This window comes from Somniosus microcephalus, chromosome 6, assembly GCF_052327205.1.
Source record: "Somniosus microcephalus isolate GS21.2 chromosome 6, FLI_Smic_1.0, whole genome shotgun sequence".
Lineage (NCBI taxonomy): Eukaryota > Metazoa > Chordata > Chondrichthyes > Squaliformes > Somniosidae > Somniosus > Somniosus microcephalus.
Window position 1 is genome coordinate 158,783,293 of NC_140992.1, and position 16,457 is coordinate 158,799,749.

The 16,457-nt window shown below is 49.6% G+C and overlaps 1 protein-coding gene across 3 annotated transcripts in view; it reads right to left on the reverse strand.

Annotated features, from left to right (window-relative positions):
- The window catches only part of ccdc102a (coiled-coil domain containing 102A), a 778,838-nt gene that overhangs the window by 754,535 nt on the left and 7,846 nt on the right, over positions 1–16,457 (reverse strand). For all 3 annotated transcript variants that reach the window (XM_085990896.1, XM_085990894.1, XM_085990895.1), the window contains exon 2: positions 14,494–14,711. In XM_085990896.1, coding sequence (XP_085847022.1) covers positions 14,494–14,711 — 218 coding nt within the window. The remainder of the gene's footprint in view (positions 1–14,493; positions 14,712–16,457) is intronic.

Genomic DNA, 16,457 nt, shown 5'->3' on the forward strand with positions numbered 1-16,457 from the left:
CACAGGGCGCAGCCGGTGTTCAGGGCCGAGCAGCGTCGGAGAGAGGGAGAGAGAGACGCACCCGCGAGGCGCTGCCATTGCCACGAGAACCGCCGGGAGCGGCGTTGGCAGCAGCGGGTGAGGAAGGAAAGCGCGGGAGACGCCATTTTAAGCCATTGGGAGACGCCATTTTAATCCGCACCCAAATTGCCGAAGAGTGGCAGTATCACCGCATTTGACAATGAAGTCGAAGATTGGACTACATATGTCGAACGAATAGAGGTGTACTGCAAGGCAAATGAGGTGTCAGATGACAAGAAAGCGTCGGTATTGTTAAATTTAATGGGTGCAAAGACGTATGGTTTATTACGAAATCTAGTAACCCCAACGAAGCCAATGGAAAAGAGTTTTGAAGACATAACGATACTAAAGGAACATTTAAACCCCACACCACTGCTGATAGCAGAAAGATTCAAGTTTCACAAACGGAACCAGCATAAGGATGAAAGCAATGCTGATTATTTAACAGAACTGCGCAAACTATCGAAACACTGCCAGTTTGGAGCGGGACTGGCAAATACCTTAAGGGACAAGTTTGTGTGTGGGCTTCAAAGTGAAGGAACCCAGAAACGGCTTTTATCTGGAAAGGACCTTACGCTGGAAAAGGCTTTCAGCATTGCGGTATCATATGAAGCAGCAGCACGGGGCGCTGCAGAGATACAACAGAGACCGCAAGAATATGGCACAAACGAAATGTCATATGGAACAGAGAAGTGCTATCGCTGCGGCAGAACAACACACGACCAGAATGATTGCTGCTTCAAAGACAAAGTGTGCAGACAGTGTGGAAAAGTAGGACACATAGCACGAGTCTGCAGGTCGGGAAAGAAAACCAGCAATAAGAAACCTACAAAAGGAAAGTACAAGAAGGTACATAAGATGACGGAGAATAGTTCAGATGAACAAAAGAGTGATAACGACTCCGAAAGCAGGGAACTGAGTTGTCTGAAACTACATAATGTGATCAAAACGGAGGATCACCGAACCATTTGGGTCACTCTCAAGTTAGCAGGAGTCCAGGTAAAGATGGAATTGGACACAGGATCAGCCCTAACAGTCATAAACCGATGGGACTACGAGCGGCTATTCTCACACATACCCTTGAGAGACACAAAAATTATTTTGAAGACGTACACGGGGCAAAAAGTCTACCCCAAAGGAAAAATAAGGGTGACCGTTATATATAGCGGTAAGGAAACACCAAAACTAGACCTGTATGTATTGCAAGATGGAGGACCACCATTACTGGGACGTGAATGGATCTGTTGAAAATACAACTGGATTGGCATTCCATACAGGCACTGACTGTGGCTGACAAAAAGGATGACGACGTCACACCTGGGCGACTGTCAAAGATCCTAACTGACACGAAAGAAGTGTTCCAGCAAGGACTCGGAACACTAAAAGGCATGACAGCGACGATTAAAATGGAAGAAAACGCAAGCCCAAAATTTTTTAAGACCTTATGCAATCCGCCCAGCCGTCGAAGCAGAGCTGGAGAGTCTGGAACGTTCAGGAGTACTGTCCAAGGTAGACTGGAGCGAGTGGGCTACACCCATCGTCCCTGTGATGAAAAAGTCGTTGAGCAGCACGCCTGGGGAACCAAGGAAGGTTCGCATCTGTGGGGACTTTAAGGTAACAGTGAACCCGGTCCTTCACACCGTACAATATCCACTTCTGCGGATTGAAGATATTTTCGCCTCGCTATCTGGAGGGAAACGCTTCACTAAGATTGATCTGGCCCAGGCGTATCTGCAAATGGAGGTAGAAGAAGCGTCAAAAAAATACCTCACAATCAACACCCATAAAGGTCTCTACCAATACAACCGGCTGGTATTCGGGGTAGCATCAGCTCCGGTTATTTGGCAGAGGGCAATGGAACAAGTCCTGCAAGGGATCCCAGGGACCCAGTGTTATTTGGACGACATCCTGGTCACGGGCGAAAATGACAATGATCACCTTGCCAACCTGGAGCAGGTGCTCACTAGATTGCAGGAATATGGGCTCCGAGCTAACCGCCCCAAATGCGAGTTTTTTAGAAAACAGATCTCGTATTGTGGCCACGTTATCGATAAAGAGGGGTTACATAAGTCCCCAGAGAAGATTGAGGCAGTAGTCAAGGCTCCAGCACCGGAAAATGTGTCACAACTGAGGTCGTTCCTCGGGCTGGTAAACTACTACCATAAGTTCTTGCCAAATTTGTCTACAATACTACACCCACTGAACACCCTACTGCAAACTGGGGTGCCATGGAAGTGGAGTGACGAATGTAGACGAGCTTTCCAGAAGAGCAAAACACTAATCACATCGAAAGAGGTATTGGCCCATTACAACCCAGCATTACCAATTCGGTTCGCATGTGATGCGTCACCCTACGGCATTGGAGCGGTGCTGTCGCACAAATTCTCGGACGGCTCAGAGAGGCCAATAGCCTTCGCGTCACGATCACTAACCTCAGCCGAGCGTAACTATGCCCAGATTGACAGGGAGGCCCTCAGCCTAGTGTGGGGAGTGAAAAAGTTCAATCACTATCTGCACGGGCAGAAATTCACCTTGCTGACTGATCACCAGCCTCTTGTCTCCATTTTTAATCCGAAGAAGGGCGTTCCGGTGATGACTGCGCAACGACTACAAAGATGGTCACTTTTTCTAGGGACACACCACTGTGAGATTGAATATAAGGGCACGAAACAGCATGGAAATGCTGATGGGCTATCACGCCTGCCACTGCCTACTGCGGAGGAAGCACCAGCAGTGGATCCTGTCAAAATATTCCATTCGACTATAGTTGAATACCTACCGGTAACTAACGCTTGTATCGAAAAGGAAACCTGAAATGACCCGACACTGTCTCGGGTATATGATTTGACGGTGAAGGGATGGCCAGCACATGGCGACTCATTGTTGCCAGCATTCTCGACAAGGAGAGAACAGCTGTCAGTGTGCCAGGGGACCTTGATGTGTGGATCCCGAGTGGTAATTCCACCCAAGTTAAGGGATAGAGTGCTCAATGAGCTTCATGAGGGTCATCTGGGAGGGGTAAAAATGAAAAGCCTAGCCAGGGCTTATGTGTGGTGGCCGGGAATCGATAAACAAATCGAGGACCTGACCAAGAGCTGCTCAGGATGCCAGAAAGTCCAAAATGCACCACTATAGGCCCCTCTACACCCATGGGAGTGGCCCTCATCTCCATGGCAATGGGTGCATATTGATTTTGCTGGTCCATTCATGGACTCAATGTTTTTAATAGCCGTGGATGCGCACTCGAAATGGCCTGAGGTCATCAAAATGTCCTCCACCACCACGGAGAAAACTATTGCAGTCCTATGGACCATTTTTGCCAGGAATGGCTTGCCAGAACAGATTTGCTCCGACAACGGACCACAGTTTGTGTCCGAAGAGTTCCGGAGATTCTTGAAAAAGAATGGGGTAAGGCATTACACATCCGCCCCGTGTCATCCAGCCACAAATGGATTGGCTGAGAGGTTCGTACAAACCTTTAAGAAGGCAATAAAGGCTATGTACAATGACAACATTCCGCTGCAGCACAAGGTGGACAATTTCCTGTTGCGACAGGAAATGCGACACATGCAGTCACCAACCAGGCCCCAGCCATGATGTTCTTTAACCGAAGGTTAAGATCTCGCCTGGATTTGCTCAGACCAAACGTACGAAGAGATGTTGAGAGTAAGCAATTCCAGCACATCCATGAGAAGCCAACAAGGAGCTTCAATGTAGGGCAACCGGTCTTGGCCCGTGACTACCGAACAGAAAAATGGCAGCCAGGAACAATATGCACACGGCAGGGGCCACTAATGTACACGGTGGACGTTGGGGAGAGCATCGTGAGATGCCATGCTGACCAGATCCTAGAGTCACAGGAACAAGTCAACCCCATGCCTTGCCCATACGTACCTGGTGATGAACCCGACATACAGGTCGCATCTACCCCAGAAACAGTAGCATCGGAAGCTGATGAACCAACCGACGACAGGGGGCCAGAATTGCCTCCGTACCAAGAGCAAGACACTCGGGAAAGGCGCTATCCAGAAAGGATCAGGAAGCCTCCCCAAAGACTGAATATATAAATAGACTATTTTCAGCTAATGTTGCATGTTAAAAGTGTTAATTGTAATTAGTTTGATATTTAATTGTTAAATGAGTGTTATGGTACTGTTAATCTAAAAGGGGAGGAATTGTAATGTATATACCTTTAAGGGGGGGAACTATGTTTTACAGCTCATGTATACTGCAGTACCGGCAGTGACCACACCTGTATATAACACTGAGTAGTAATCTGTACAGATCAGTTGCAGTGTGAGCCACGTTGAGTAAACAAACACCTGTTGTACCGTTCTCCGCAGTCTGTGTCTCATTATACATGGATGTAACAGCTCCCGCACAGACACAGGAATTAGACTGCGCGCACACACAGACACAGCAACTAGACTGCACACACACAGACACAGCAACTAGACTGCACACACACAGAAACTAGTCTGCTCCCACACAGACACAGAAACTAGACTGCTCACGCACAGACACAGGAACTAGACTGCTCACGCACAGACACAGGAACTAGACTGCACACACACACACACACACACACACACACACACACACACACACCAATGAGAGTCAAGTCATGTTAGCACACTGTAGCCGATACATGCCACAGCACTTCCTCCAGCACCGTGGCTGTGAACTGGCAGTGATAGGCTATCCTGAAGCAGGCCTCCCTGGGCTACAATCACACACATGTCCCTCTGGTTGTGAAGGAGCTGCTCTGTCATCTGTATTGTTTGGAGCAAATGATCACAGCTCTTTCTGAATCGTAGAATTACCAAGTAACAAATTAAATTTTTGTTGTAGATCTTATATGGGACACAATTTTCTGGCTATCGGCTGTAAATACTTCTCCACAGCCCTGTGATGATGCTGTCAGACCCCCTTCAGTGAAGGCTACACGGCAGCTGTTAATGTATCACAGAAAACTGCCACAGCAGTAATTTAAAACCTACCCTCAGCTTCCTTCAACCCTCTTTCTAAAGCTGTTTCCCCAATGGTCAGTGCAATGATGAGCCTCACAGACCAGGAACTTCCCAGGTGCCACATCTGGTCTGGGTGATTTAGCAGATCTATGTTGGGTCAGCAGGGTGCTATAATTGGCCTCAGTGCCCTCGGCCTGAGGTGGGGAACTCACTGGCTGTCCTTCCCACTCCCTATCATTATCCAGCTGGAAATGATCAGCGTGTAAGGAAGTGAGGTGAGGACAGGAATGGGGCCGGCTGTCATAGCCTCCTGACACGCACTGCCAAGGCTTTACAGGTCAAGAATGGTCACTTAGCAGAAGGCAGCTGACAATCTGAGCCATATCCCAGCACAGCATCAACAGCTGCAGCTCCCTCTGTACACCGACTGATCGTCAGTCAGAATCACTCATGATGCTGCGTGAAGTCGATCTGAAAGATTACAGCCTTGCAGTGTGTGCAGTGACAGACTAGAGCTTGTTCTGCATTACAGAGACAGAAAAGCAGTGGTAAATCCTTTAAAAGGTCATAAATCAAGAGAAATGTATTCCATTAAAAGCCAAAACAAGCAAGCTAACGAGACCTCGGCAGATTCAAAAGGTGAGCGGGAGCCCAGGAGAGCGCGAGACCGCGGCAGATTTAAAGGTGAGCGGGAGCCCAGGAGAGCGCGAGACCGCGGCAGATTTAAAGGTGAGCGGGAGCCCAGGAGAGCGCGAGACCGCGGCAGATTTAAAGGTGAGCGGGAGCCCAGGAGAGCGCGAGACCGCGGCAGATTTAAAGGTGAGCGGGAGCCCAGGAGAGCGCGAGACCGCGGCAGATTTAAAGGTGAGCGGGAGCCCAGGAGAGCGGGAGACCGCGGCAGATTTAAAGGTGAGCGGGAGCCCAGGAGAGCGCGAGACCGCGGCTGATTTAAAGGTGAGCGGGAGCCCAGGAGAGCGCGAGACCACGGCTGATTTAAAGGTGAGCGGGAGCGGTTGGAGAGCAAGAAACATCGGCTGATTTAAAGGTGAGCGAGAGCGGCTGGAGAGCGAGAAACATCGGCTGATTTAAAGGTGAGCGAGAGCGGCTGGAGAGCGAGAAACATCGGCTGATTTAAAGGTGAGCCAGAGCGGCTGGAGAACGAGAAACATCGGCTGATTTAAAGGTGAGCCAGAGCGGCTGGAGAACGAGAAACATCGGCTGATTTAAAGGTGAGCCAGAGCGGCTGGAGAGCGAGAAACATCGGCTGATTTAAAGGTGAGCGAGAGCGGCTGGAGAGCGCGAAACATCGGCTGATTTAAAGGTGAGCGAGAGCCCAGGAGAGCGAGAAACATCGGCTGATTTAAAGGTGAGCGAGAGCGGCTGGAGAGCGAGAAACATCGGCTGAGTTAAAGGTGAGCGAGAGCGGCTGGAGAGCGCGAAACATCGGCTGATTTAAAGGTGAGCGAGAGCGGCTGGAGAGCTTGAAACCTCGGCTGATTTAAAGGTGAGCGAGAGCGGCTGGAGAGCGAGAAACATCGGCTGATTTAAAGGTTAGTGAGAGCGGTTGAAGAGCGAGAAACATCGGCTGATTTAAAGGTGAGCGGGAGCGGCTGGAGAGTGAGAAACATCGGCTGATTTAAAGGTGAGCGAGAGCCCAGGAGAGCGAGAAACATCGGCTGATTTAAAGGTGAGCGGGAGCGGCTGGAGAGCGAGAAACATCGGCTGATTTAAAGGTGAGCGAGAGCCCAGGAGAGCGAGAAACATCGGCTGATTTAAAGGTGAGCGAGAGCAGCTGGAGAGCGAGAAACATCGGCTGATTTAAAGGTTAGCGAGAGTGGCTGGAAAGCGAGAAACATCGGCTGGTTTAAAGGTGAGCGAGAGCCCAGGAGAGCGAGAAACATCGGCTGATTTAAAGGTGAGCGGGAGCGGCTGGAGAGCGAGAAACATCGGCTGATTTAAAGGTGAGCGAGAGCCCAGGAGAGCGAGAAACATCGGCTGATTTAAAGGTTAGCGAGAGTGGCTGGAAAGCGAGAAACATCGGCTGATTTAAAGGTGAGCGAGAGCGGCTGGAGAGCGTGAAACATCGGCTGATTTAAAGGTGAGCGAGAGCCCAGGAGAGCGAGAAACATCGGCTGATTTAAAGGTGAGCGAGAGCGGCTGGAGAGCGAGACATCGGCTGATTTAAAGGTGAGAGAGAGCGGCTGGAGAGCGAGAAACATCGGCTGATTTAAAGGTGAGCGAGAGCGGCTGGAGAGCGAGAAACATCGGCTGATTTAAAGGTGAGCGAGAGCGGCTGGAGAGCGAGAAACATCGGCTGATTTAAAGGTAAGCGAGAGCGGCTGGAGAGCGAGAAACATCGGCTGATTTAAAGGTGAGCAAGAGCGGCTGGAGAGCGAGAAACATCGGCTGATTTAAAGGTGAGCGAGAGCGGCTGGAGAGCGAGAAATATCGGCTGATTTAAAGGTTAGCGGGAGTGGCTGGAGAGCGAGAAACATCGGCTGATTTAAAGGTGAGCGAGAGCGGCTGGAGAGCGAGAAACATCGGCTGATTTAAAGGTGAGCGAGAGCGGCTGGAGAGCGAGAAACATCGGCTGATTTAAAGGTGAGCGAGAGCGGCTGGAGAGCGCGAGACCGCGGCTGATTTAAAGGTGAGCGAGAGCCCAGGAGAGCGAGAAACATCGGCTGATTTAAAGGTGAGCGAGAGCGGCTGGAGAGCGAGAAACATCGGCTGATTTAAAGGTTAGCGAGAGTGGCTGGAGAGCGAGAAACATCGGCTGATTTAAAGGTGAGCGAGAGCGGCTGGAGAGCGAGAAACATCGGCTGATTTAAGGGTGAGCGAGAGTGGCTGGAGAGCGAGAAACATCGGCTGATTTAAAGGTGAGTGAGAGCGGCTGGAGAGCGAGAAACATCGGCTGATTTAAAGGTGAGCGAGAGCGGCTGGAGAGCGAGAAACATCGGCTGATTTAAAGATGAGCGAGAGCGGCTGGAGAGCGCGAAACATCGGCTGATTTAAAGGTGAGCGAGAGCGGCTGGAGAGCGAGAAACATCGGCTGATTTAAAGGTGAGCGAGAGCGGCTGGAGAGCGAGAAACCTCGGCTGATTTAAAGGTGAGCGAGAGCGGCTGGAGAGCGAGAAACATCGACTGATTTCAAGGTGAGCGAGAGCGGCTGGAGTGCGAGAAACATCGGCTGATTTAAAGGTGAGCGAGAGCGGCTGGAGAGCGAGAAACATCGGCTGATTTAAAGGTGAGCGAGAGCGGCTGGAGAGCGAGAAACATCGGCTGATTTAAAGGTTAGCGAGAGCCCAGGAGAGCGAGAAACATCGGCTGATTTAAAGGTTAGCGAGAGTGGCTGGAGAGCGAGAAACATCGGCTGATTTAAAGGTTAGCGAGAGCCCAGGAGAGCGAGAAACCTCGGCTGATTTAAAGGTGAGCGAGAGCCCAGGAGAGCGAGAAACATCGGCTGATTTAAAGGTGAGCGAGAGTGGCTGGAGAGCGAGAAACCTCGGCTGATTTAAAGGGTGAGCGAGAGCGGCTGGAGAGCGCGAAACATCGGCTGATTTAAAGGTGAGCGAGAGCGGCTGGAGAGCGAGAAACATCGGCTGATTTAAAGGTTAGCGAGAGCGGCTGGAGAGGGCAAAACATCGGCTGATTTAAAGGTGAGCGAGAGCGGCTGGAGAGCGAGAAACATCGGCTGATTTAAAGGTGAGCGAGAGCGGCTGGAGAGCGAGAAACATCGGCTGATTTAAAGGTTAGCGAGAGCGGCTGGAGAGCGCGAGACCGCGGCTGATTTAAAGGTGAGCGAGAGCGGCTGGAGAGCGAGAAACATCGGCTGATTTAAAGGGTGAGCGAGAGCGGCTGGAGAGGGCAAAACATCGGCTGATTTAAAGGTGAGCGAGAGCGGCTGGAGAGCGAGAAACATCGGCTGATTTAAAGGTTAGCGAGAGCGGCTGGAGAGCGCGAGACCGCGGCTGATTTAAAGGTGAGCGAGAGCGGCTGGAGAGCGAGAAACATCGGCTGATTTAAAGGTGAGCGAGAGCCCAGGAGAGCGAGAAACATCGGCTGATTTAAAGGTTTGCCGGGGCTCCAACAGACAGGTGAGTGTAAAGAAGTAAAAAGTAATCGAAGTGTGATGTCACCAGAAAGCAGGTAAGTGATTGGTTGGTGAGTATTTCTCGCTTTTTTTCCAAACTTGGGCGTCTAAATTTAAATGCCTTGGTGTAGATTAAAAGATATACGTGTTCCAAATTTTAAAACTTAATTAAATTAATTAATTAATTGAGATGGGAGACCAGGCAATGTGGTGTTGTTACATGTGGGAGCTGGTGGACACCATTGAGGTCCACAGTGACCACATCTGCAGCAAATGTTGGCTGCTCGAGGAACTTCAGCTCAGAGTTGATGAGCTGGAGTCCAAAATTCAGACACTGCGACACATTAGGAAGGGGGAGCATTTCCTGGACACTAAGTTCCAGGAGGCAGTCACACCCACTAGAGTAATTACTTCCAATTTGGCCCATGGTCAGCGACAGGAGGGTGTGACTACAAGCGAGGTAGGTATTGGGATCCAGGAGGAAGTGATGGAGGAGACTCAGCCCTTGGCCTTGTCCAACAGGTACGAGATTCTTGCTCTCTCTCTGGACGAGGGCAGGAACTGCAGGGAGGATGAGCAATCTGACCACTGCACCGTGGTACAGGGAGCCATTCAAGTGGGGGAGTAAAAAGAAATGTTGTAGTGATAGGGGACAGTATAGTTAGGGGGATAGACACTGTTCTCTGCAGCAAAGAGCGTGAGTTCCGAAGGCTGTGTTGCCTGCCCGGTTAAGGACATCTCCTCTGGGCTGGAGAGAAACTTGGAGTGGGAGGGGGAGGATCCAGTTGTCATGGTCCACGTAGGCACCAATGACATAGGTAGGACAAAGAAAGAGGTTCTGCTGAGAGAGTATGAGCAGCTAGGGGCTAAATTAAAAAGCAGAACCATAAAAGGTAATAATCTCTGGATTACTACCTGAGCGAATTTGCATTGGGTAAATAAGATCAGAGAAATGAACGAGTGGCTCAAAGACTGGTGTGGGAGAAATGGGTTTGATTTGTGGGGCACCGGCACCAGTAATGGGATAAGAGGGAGCTGTTCCGTTTGGACGGGCTTCACTTGAACCATGCTGGGGCTAGAGACCTGGCAAATCAAATAACTAGGGCTGTAGAAAGGGCATTAAACTAAATAGTGGGGGGGAGGATCCAGGTGAGCGGGAATTTAAAAAGTCAATGAGAAATGAGAAAGCAATAGAGCAGGCTAGAGATGTTGGGAATAATAACCAACAGTGTAACAGGAAGGGACAGAATGTTTAAAAATAGGAATGCAACAAAAAATGGGGCCAAAAAAAGGAAAAATGGTAAAAAGACAAAAGTTAAAAGCTCTATATCTGAATGCACGCAGCATTCGTAACAAGATAGATGAGTTGACGGCACAAATAGATACAAATGGGTATGATCAGATCGCCATTACAGAAACTTGGTTGCAAGGTGACCAGGGCTGGGAACTGAATATTCCAGGGTATTTGACAATTCGGAAGAATAGACAGAAAGGAAAGGGAGGTGGGGTGGCTTTGTTGGTAAAGGATGGGATCGGTGCAGTGGTGAGAAGTGATACTGGCTCAGAAGATCAAGATGTAAAATCAGTTTGGGTGAAGATAAAGAATAATAAAGGGAAAAAATCTCTGGTGGGCGTAGTCTACAGGCCTCCGAACAGTAGCAATACTGTTGGACAGAGTATAAATCAACAAATAATGGAGGCCTGTAAAAAAGGTACGGTAATAATCATGGGTGATTTTAATCTCCATATTGATTGGACAAATCAAATTGGCCATGGTAGCTTTGAGGAGGAGTTCATAGAGTGCATCTGGGATGGTTTCCTAGAACAGTATGTAATGGAACCAACCAGGGAGCAGGCTATCTTGGATCTGGTACTGTGCAATGAGACAGAATTAATAAATGATCTCATAGTAAAGGATCATCTAGGAAAGAGTGATCATAGCATGGTTGAATTTCAAATTCAGTTGGAGGGTGAAAAAGTTATATCTCAAACCAATGTCCTGATCTTAAACAAAGGCAATTACAATGGCATGAGGGCAGAACTGGCTAAAGTGGACTGGAAAAACAAATTAAAAGGTAAGACAGTTGAAATGCATTGGTGGACATTTAAGGAGATATTTCATAACTCGCAACAAAAATATATTCCAGTGAGAAAGAAAGATTTTAAGAGAAGGGAGCACCATCCTTGGCTAACTAAGGAAGTAAAGGATGGTATCAAATTGAAAATGAAGGCATGTTTGTTGGGAGACCAGAGGATTGGGAAATTTTTAAAAACCAGCAAAGGATGACTAAAAAAATAAGAGAGAGATGAATTATGAGAGTAAACTGGCAAGAAACATTAAAACAGATAGTAAGAGCTTCTACAGGTATATAAAAAGGAAGAAGGTAGCTAAAGTAAACGTTGGTCCCTTAGAGGATGCGACTGGGGAATTAATAATGGGGAACAGGGAAATGGCAGAGACTCTGAACAAATATTTTGTATCTGTCTTCACAGTAGAAGACACTATCAACAACCCAATAATGGATAATCAAGGGGCCACAGGGAGGGGGGAACTAAAGAAATAAGCACTAAGGAAATAGTACTTGGTAAAATAATGGGACTAAAAGATGACAAGTCCCCTGGACCAGATGGCCTGCATCCCAGGGTCTTAAAAGAAGTGGCTGCAGAGATAGTGGATGCATTGGTTGCAATATACCAAAATTCCCTGGACTCTGGAGAGGTCCCAGCGGATTGGAAAACCGCAAATGTAACACCCCTATTTAAGAAAGGAGGGAGACACAAAGCAGGAAACTATAGACCAGTTAGCCTAACATCTGTCATTGGGAAAATGCTGGAGTCCTTCATTAAGGAAGCAGTAACGGGGCATTTGGAAAATCATAATGCAGTCAAGCAGAGTCAGCATGGTTTTATGAAAGGGAAATCATGTTTAACAAATTTGCTGGAGTTCTTTGTCCACCCTGCTCGTTACCTCCTCAAAGGTGAACCAGTGGATGTGGTGTATTTGGATTTCCAGAAGGCATTTGATAAGGTGCCACATAAAAGGTTGCTACATGAGATAAGAGCTCATGGAATTGGGGGTAATATATTAGCATAGATAGAGAATTGTTGGCAAACGGTAACGAGTGGGGTGCCACAGGGATCGGTGCTGGGGCCTCAACTATTTACAATCTATATTAATGACTTGGGTGAAGGGACTGAGTGTAATGTAGCCAAGTTTGCGGATGATACAAAGATGGGTGGGAAAGCAAGTTGTGCAGAGGACTCAAAGAACCTGCAAAGGGATATAGACAGGCTAGGTGAGTGGGCAAACATTTGGCATAATGTGGGAAAGTGCAAGTTATACACTTTGGCATGAAAAATAAAAAAGCAAATTATTATTTAAATGGAGAGATTACAAAATGCTACAGTTCAGAGGGACCTGAGGGTCCTTGTGCATGAAACACAAAAAGTTAGCATGCAGGTACAGCAAGTAATCAAAAAGGCAAATGGAATGTTGGCCTTTACTTCAAAGGGGTTGGTGTATAAAAGCAGGGAAGTCCTGCTACAACTGTACAAGGTATTGGTGACCTTGAGTACTGCGTACAGTTTTGGTCTCCTTATTTAAGGAAGCCATGATGTGGCGATGCCGGTGTTGGACTGGGTTGGACAATTGAGAAGTCACATAACACCAGGTTATAGTCCAACAGCTTTATTTGAAATCACAAGCTTTCGGAGCGCTGCTCCTTCGTCAGGTGAAGTGACATCACGTCACCTGATGAAGGAGCAGCGCTCCGAAAGCTTGTGATTGCAAATAAAGCTGTTGGACTATAACCTGGTGTTGTGTGACTTCTCACAATTATTTAAGGAAGGATATACTTGCATTGGAGGCAGTTCAGAGATGATTCACTAGGTTAATTCCAGAGGTGAGGGGGTTGACTTATGAGGAAAGGTTGAGCAAGCTGGGCCTATACTCATTGGAATTTAGAAGAATGAAAGGTGATCTTATTGAAACATATAAGATACTGAGGGGGCTCGACAAGGTAGATGCAGAGAGGATGTTTCCCCTCGTGGGGAAATCTAGAACGTGGGGGCACAGTTTTAGAATAAAGGGTCGCCCTTTTAGAACTGAGATGAGGAGGAATTTCTTCTGAGGTTCATAAATCTGTGGAATTCTCTGCCCCAGAGAGCCGTGGAGGCTGGGTCATTAAATACATTTAAGGTGGAGATAGACACATTTTTGCAAGATAAGGGAGTGAAGGGTTATGGGGAGCAGGTGGGGAAGTGGCTTTGAGCCCAAGATCAGCCGTGATCTTATTGCATGGCGGAGCAGGCTCGAGGGGCCAACTGGCCTATTCCTGCTCCTATTTCTTATGTTCTTATGGAGCACTGTGGATGAATAAAGAACTAAAGGGAAAATTGAATCTAAAGAAAGACATATAAGAAGTACTTAGATACTAAGGGAGAGGAGGATGAAAGGGCTGGAATGAGAGGGTTTTCCTATGAGGAGAGATTGAGTAGAATGGGCCTATATTCTCTGGGGTTTAGAAGAATGATCTCATTGAAACATAAAATTCATAGAGGGATTGACAGGGTAGATGCTGAGAGGCTGTTTCCCCTGGCTGGAGAGTCTAGAACCAGGGGTCACAGTCTCAGGATAAGGGGTTGGCCATTTAGGGCTGAGGAGGAGAAATGTCTTCACTCAGAGGGTGGTGAATCTTTGGAATTCTCTACCCCAGAGGGCTGTGGATGATCAGTCGTTGAGTATATTCAAGACAGAGATCGATAGATTTTTGGGCACGAAGGGATATGTGGATAAGGCGGGACAGTGATGTAGAAGTTTAGCCATGATCTTATTGAATGGCGGAGCAGGCTCGAGGGGCCGTACGGCCTACTCCTATGTCTTATGTTCTTAGGACAAAAAGAAATACGAGGAACTTAGGGGCGAAGTTTAAAAAAAAAAAAAAAAAACAGAAAGGCAAAGAGAAATGACAATCAAATTATCGAGGAATATAAAAAGAAATAAAGTATTCTATGGACACATAAATAACAAAAGGAAAATGAAAGTAGGGGCAGGGCCACGAAAGGATGAGCAAGATAAACTCATGGTTAATGACAGAGAAATGGCAGAAGTATTGAATAACATCTTTGGTAAAACTGAGGTGAAGTAAACAAAAGAGATACTTCACTGGTGAATATTAATACAGTTGGGATAGAAAGGGAAAAAATAATTGACAAACTAGCAAAATTAAGAGAGAATAAAACCCCAGTCCAGATGGCATGCACCCATACATACTCAAGGAAACTAAGGGAGGAGATAGCAGAGGTACTGAACATAAAAGAGGGGAATTGAGTACTCAAAAGGCACTTTGGGAGGTTTGGACATCCAGCACTTACTCCCTCTCTTTCTGCAGGGTTTTCTGGGACTCGTCCAGACGCAGCTGCAATGCAGTGACTTTGGTGGTATCCTCTTCAATCACCGTCACCTCTTCCCATAGGAGGCGGTTCCTCTCGTGGCGGCTGAGCGAAGTGCGCATGCTCTGAGTACTGCGCTGGTCCCACGTCTCCGAGTGCTCCTGCTTGTTTTTCATAATGGCTTCCATTAACTCAAACTCCTGCAAAATAAAGAAACAAATTATAGCCCATAGAATATGTACTCATATAATGGTAGCTCACTGCTCCATTAAACTACAGACTGCAGCAGCTCAGTCCAGCCGATGTTACTATGGCTGTGAATTAAAAATTTTAAACCTACATTATCTTAGGTTTCCCTTTATTATATCAGAGTTGAATGAAGATTACACAGGAATAGAGGTTAAAATGGATCAGTTAGTAGCGTCATGCTCAACAATACTGCACCGCCCGTCACTCTCCCTCCCCCGCCCGTCACTCTCTCCCCCGCCCGTCACTCTCTCCCCCGCCCGTCACTCTCCCTCCCCCGCCCGTCACTCTCCCTCCCCCGCCCGTCACTCTCTCCCCCGCCCGTCACTCTCCCCCCCGCCCGTCACTCTCTCCCCCGCCCGTCACTCTCCCTCCCCCGCCCGTCACTCTCTCCCCCGCCCGTCACTCTCCCTCCCCCGCCCGTCACTCTCCCTCCCCCGCCCGTCACTCTCCCTCCCCCGCCCGTCACTCTCCCTCCCCCGCCCGTCACTCTCTCCCCCGCCCGTCACTCTCTCCCCCGCCCGTCACTCTCCCTCCCCCGCCCGTCACTCTCTCCCCCGCCCGTCACTCTCCCTCCCCCGCCCGTCACTCACTCCCCCGCCCGTCACTCTCCCTCCCCCGCCCGTCACTCCCTCCCCCGCCCGTCACTCTCCCTCCCCCGCCCGTCACTCTCCCTCCCCCGCCCGTCACTCCCTCCCCCGCCCGTCACTCTCCCTCCCCCGCCCGTCACTCTCCCTCCCCCGCCCGTCACTCTCCCTCCCCCGCCCGTCACTCACTCCCCCGCCCGTCACTCCCTCCCCCGCCCGTCACTCTCCCTCCCCCGCCCGTCACTCCCTCCCCCGCCCGTCACTCTCCCTCCCCCGCCCGTCACTCCCTCCCCCGCCCGTCACTCACTCCCCCGCCCGTCACTCTCCCTCCCCCGCCCGTCACTCTCTCCCCCGCCCGTCACTCTCTCCCCCGCCCGTCACTCTCTCCCCCGCCCGTCACTCTCTCCCCCGCCCGTCACTCTCCCTCCCCCGCCCGTCACTCTCCCTCCCCCGCCCGTCACTCTCCCTCCCCCGCCCGTCACTCTCTCCCCCGCCCGTCACTCTCTCCCCCGCCCGTCACTCTCCCTCCCCCGCCCATCACTCCCTCCCCCGCCCGTCACTCCCTCCCCCGCCCGTCACTCTCCCTCCCCCGCCCGTCACTCTCCCGTTCGTCACTCCCTCCCCCGCCCGTCACTCTCCCTCCCCCGCCCGTCACTCTCCCGTTCGTCACTCCCTCCCCCGCCCGTCACTCTCCCGTTCGTCACTCCCTCCCCCGCCCGTCACTCTCCCGTTCGTCACTCCCTCCCCCGCCCGTCACTCTCCCGTTCGTCACTCCCTCCCCCGCCCGTCACTCTCCCGTTCGTCACTCCCTCCACCATCCGCCATTATGTGGTTTTTCACACAACGGTTTATGTGCAGTAAAGAATAAAGGATTACAGAGGATATACGGCACAGAAACAGGCCTTTTGGCCCAACCAGTCCATGCCGGTGTTTATGCTCCACACGAGCCTCCTCCTCTCTTTCCTCATCTAACTCTTTCAGCATAACCCCTATTCCCTTCTCCCTCATATGCTTGTCTAGCCTCCCCTTAAATGCATCTATACTATTCACCTCAACCACTCCCTGTGGTAGCGAGTTCCACATTCTCACCACAGAAGTTTCTTCTGAATTCCC